This window comes from Nicotiana tomentosiformis, chromosome 6, assembly GCF_000390325.3.
Source record: "Nicotiana tomentosiformis chromosome 6, ASM39032v3, whole genome shotgun sequence".
Taxonomy (NCBI): domain Eukaryota; kingdom Viridiplantae; phylum Streptophyta; class Magnoliopsida; order Solanales; family Solanaceae; genus Nicotiana; species Nicotiana tomentosiformis.
In genome coordinates, this window is record NC_090817.1 from 34,808,922 (window position 1) to 34,813,118 (window position 4,197).

At 46.2% G+C, this 4,197-nt stretch overlaps 1 protein-coding gene across 1 annotated transcript; it reads right to left on the reverse strand.

Annotated features, from left to right (window-relative positions):
• Window positions 1-1,211: 1,211 nt before the first annotated feature.
• On the reverse strand, window positions 1,212-3,072 carry LOC138893778 (uncharacterized). The gene is made up of 5 exons (XM_070178440.1): window positions 3,042-3,072; window positions 2,829-2,933; window positions 2,252-2,756; window positions 1,970-2,024; window positions 1,212-1,763 (listed from the first exon to the last, which is right to left on the reverse strand). Exons 1-5 carry the CDS (start codon window positions 3,070-3,072, stop codon window positions 1,212-1,214), a joined length of 1,248 nt encoding a protein of 415 aa, XP_070034541.1.
• Between the last annotated feature and the right edge of the window lie 1,125 nt (window positions 3,073-4,197).

The following is a 4,197-nucleotide window of genomic DNA, read 5'->3' on the forward strand; positions in this document are numbered from 1 at the left end:
GAAACTTTGTAACGGGCCAAACGGTCGAATGAACCGTGTCTGTATAGGTTAGTCGAGCCCCGATGGCAAAACATGTATGCACATATGAATTATACAATGAAGCATTCTTTCTATATAAATTTTCTACTATACAAGCTCCATGCTTATGATTTTGTGAGAAATAGCTCAAGGGCCAAGTGCAAATATACCTCGTACACTCGGGGACCGCCGTCGATGATTGACATATTCGAGTAATCTAAACTCAAATTCATAAGACCTCAAAGAGTCACCCCTCGATCTATAGGCCAAGGACATCACTCTCGGGGACTAACACTTCGAACAAGTTCGAAGTGTTATTGGGAAATAAGCCCAAGAGGCATACACAAAGGCTACAGCCAAATTAAGGTAGCTTGGAGACGTCCGAATCCCGCAATAAAAATAGGCCTTCGAATTCTTTGAAAAACCAGTTAAAAAAGGCTACCCTCGCCAAGTAATCAAAAGGGCTTTGATGAAATCAGCCCTCGAAAAACCTTAAGAGGTATCAAATTATCTTAACATAAACGTGCTAAGGCACAAAAATCAAAGGGGTTTCAATCGACATCGAACCCTAAAAAAACCCAATGGGTAAAGAATATGTGTTAAGGCATAAAGAAATTTTTATTAAGTCTTCTAAGCCAAAAAAGGGAAAAAATATCCATCTTTTAAAGGCCATATCGTCCCAATCTAAAGAGCCTAAGGGCCAATACACTTAGAGTTTAAGATTTTATTCTCACTCAGTTCGGGCCTAAGGGTTCCACTATTCCGAGCTCAAATAAAACTGACTTGAATATAGCTCGAGGATTCATCATTATTTGATATAAAAACTTAAAGGGTCTGTTACTATGAGTTCAAAACTTACTCGAACTCGGCTATAAAAACAGTACAATTACGGCTTCGATCAAGCCATCAAAAAACAAAATCCCAAATATATTGTTGAGCTCGGGGACTCGCCCTCGCTTAACTAAAAAAGTTAATGGTTTGTCCTACTCTGAGTTCGAGCTATTGCTCACTCGATTATAGAGGCTGCAACAACCCGATTGCAACAAAGTTTTCACAAGGCAAAGGCAAAACAGAATTTAGTCAGAAATCGGAGACGAAACGGAAAGAAAAGGAATCTTTCATATATGAAAAGTATTTACAAATACCACACAGGGTCTTACACAAAAAACAAAAGGAGAAAAAATCCTAAGTTCCTAGTCTGCCTCGGGAGCCGCATCTTTGGGAGCTTCGTCTTCGTCTCCTCCGCTCTCGGATCCACTCGCGGAGTCTTCATCATCAGAAAGTAAAGCTCCAGCCTCGTCCTTCAAAACCTTCGCACTCTCGATATCAGCAGTGAGGTCGAAGCCACGAGCATGTACCTCCTTAAGAGTCTCTCTTCGAGACTGGCGCCTAGCATGCTCGGCAACACGGGACAATCTGACATCAGCAGCGTCAGAAATTTCCTTTGCCCGAGTATTAGGGGCTTCAGCATCGGCTCGATAGGAGGCCACGAGCGCCTCTGCTTCGGATGTGGCCCTTGCAAGCTCAGCGGCCAACCGAGTCTCGAGCTCTTTAACCTTATGGGCTCGGGCCAAATTCTCCTCCTTCACACTTTGGAGTTGACGCTCAACCGAAGACAGTTGGGCCTGAACCGAATCGTTCCTCGAGTCGAGACAGTCCATGTTCTGCTTCCACCCCAAAGTCTCTGCCTCTTTCATCTTGGCCTCCTCACGAAGATGCTCAACCAATTCGGACTTCTGCTGAACCTTCAGGATCAAAGTGTTAGTTGCCAATATCAAGTTAATACATAACGAGCTCCCAAAAATTTACATTACCCGTTCAATGAGCTCGGTCTGATCTTGATGAGCTCTTGTCAGCTCGGCTCGAATACTCATGATCTCCTCTTCTTTTTACACATAGAGGAGTTTGAGGGCGTTTCTCTCCTCCGTAATCTTTTTGAGATCAGCCTCACATCAGGCCAGCTCAGCTCAGTATTTAGAAGACGCTTCTCGATGGAGCGCCGTAGCCTGTACAGAAAGGAAGGAAATCACACTTAGAGAAATAAGAACAAACGCAAGCATGGTAACATCGGCTAAAACTCACTTGGTTCAGAAGCCGCTGAGCCTCATCAAAAATGAGTGATGCGTCCAGGTCAGGAACATCATCTACCCCCGCGAAGCAGCCGCGAAGTATATCATCCTATTCGGGGGCCGTCCCCATATCGGGGGTCCCCATGGATCGGGCATCCTGAAACTGCCCCTCAGGGAATGTGGGGCCGGGAGGCGAATCATTAATGTTAATTGCCCCGAGCAAGTCACTTGGGGCATTCTCTTCTCTTCGAAGGGCCTCAGAACTAGACCATTCAGGCGTACCCTCCGGTTTCTCATCACGGCATGAGGCATCATCAACACCCGATGACTCGGGGACTCTACTCGGACCTTCCTCCGAGATCACCTCAGTCTGCGGCTGAACCTCCTCGATCGCCACCGGCTCAGCAGTTCTCGTAGCTTCGATGTTTTCCCTCTTTCGAGCCACCAGCAGGCAGTCAGCATCTTCTCCCTCCTCATCTTTATCTCGTAGCGTTCGGGCTACATCGGCAGACAGAACGGAGGGATTAGTCTTTGACTTTCGAGCCCTACTTTTCCTGGGCTTTGGGGTATCTGGAGGAGAGGCCCTTCTCCTTTTCTTGTCTTTGGTCGGCTTAGGGACCTCCTCTTCCCCGAGGGGAGACGACCTCATGACAACATTATCTCCAAGACCTGTATGAGAAGAAATCAAGTTAAAAAGAAGTATTCCACACGAAAGCATCAAACACGGACAGGGGAACTTACCATGATTTTTGGCCTCCCATCGACCCTTGGCCAAATTGCACCACGAGCGTTCAACATACGAAGAGGTTGAAACCAGTTGTCGAACCCAACCTGCAAGGTCCGGGACTGCACTAGGAAACCAGGGGAAAGTTGCACCATAAAGAATAATATAGATGAGAAGAGGTAAAGGAAACATAACAAGTAATCGAGTGTTATTGGTGAGTTTCTACTTACGCTTCATGTTCCATTCTTCGGGGAATGGCATCTTATCGGCGGGGATTAAATCGGAGGTCCTGACTCGGACAAACCGGCCCATCCATCCTCAGTCCTTGCCCTCGTCTATGCTCGAGAACATCACCTTCGTGGCCCGACACTGAAGCCTTATCAGTCCGCCCCGATAAAGACGGGGGTTGTATAACCTACTGAGATGATCGAGGGTGAAAGACATCCCCTCGACCTTGCTCGAGAAGAATCTGAGCAAAATGACAATGCGCCAAAAAGAAGGGTAGATCTGGCCTAGGGTTACCCGGTATTGGCAGCACAAGTTGATTATGACAAGATCGACGGAACCCAGTGTGAAAGGGTAAGTATACACACCTTTCACATGAGTGGTGATGTCCTCCTCGGGGTAGGAATCACCACTTCTTTATTCTCCCAGTGGCAGTCTTTTTTCACCTGCTCGAGATCGCCTTCCGATATCGAACAGATGTATCTTGACATGGGCTCGCATCGGCCAGGAAGCGAAGAGGGTTTTTCGACTTTAAAGTCAGAAGTAAGTTCACATGGCCCGGGAATGCACTCTTCGATACGTGGCTCCACCGGTATTTTGTCACCGGTCGGTCGTGATGAGGAGGCCTTTTCTTCTTGAGGAAATGTCTTTGATGTTTTTGCTATTACTATATGAGGTTTAAGCAAGAAGAAGGCGGAATTTGTGTTTTAATAAGAGATTGACAAACGAAAACTGGCAAAATTGACGAACTTGAAGAGAATGGAAGAGCTTTTGAAGATTAGAAGAAGTTTGGAAGTAAAGTTTGAGAAGATTATGAAGGTGGTCTATTTATAATAGCCACTTTGATGGTTTGAAAGCACTGGTGGTCGACCATCAACTGGCGTTAATTAATGACCTTGGGAGCTGTGCAGGCACGACGCTTCAATTGCTTATGTCGCTTATGTCACATGTTGACGTCATAATTGATCGAGGTATTAAATCGGAGTCTCAAATTCATTTTTTCTCGTTACACTCCAAAAAACGAGGGGACTATCTGTATACGGTTGAAATCGGGCATACCCGATTTCGTTGGCAGGGGAGTTGCCTCGAGGGTAACCTCATAATAGATCGGGCTCGAGCTCGAAGATGAGACATCGAGCCTAGAGATCGAAGTGTACGTTG

Coding starts and splice junctions, on each gene's coding strand:
- LOC138893778 (XM_070178440.1), bottom strand. CDS start 3,072: ATGCCATTCCCCGAAGAATGGAACATGAAGC. Junction 2,934..3,041: donor CGAAGAATGGAACATGAAGC/GTAAGTAGAAAC, acceptor TTCCTAGTGCAG/TCCCGGACCTTGCAGGTTGG. Junction 2,025..2,251: donor CCCACATTCCCTGAGGGGCA/GTTTCAGGATGC, acceptor CTTTCTGTACAG/GCTACGGCGCTCCATCGAGA.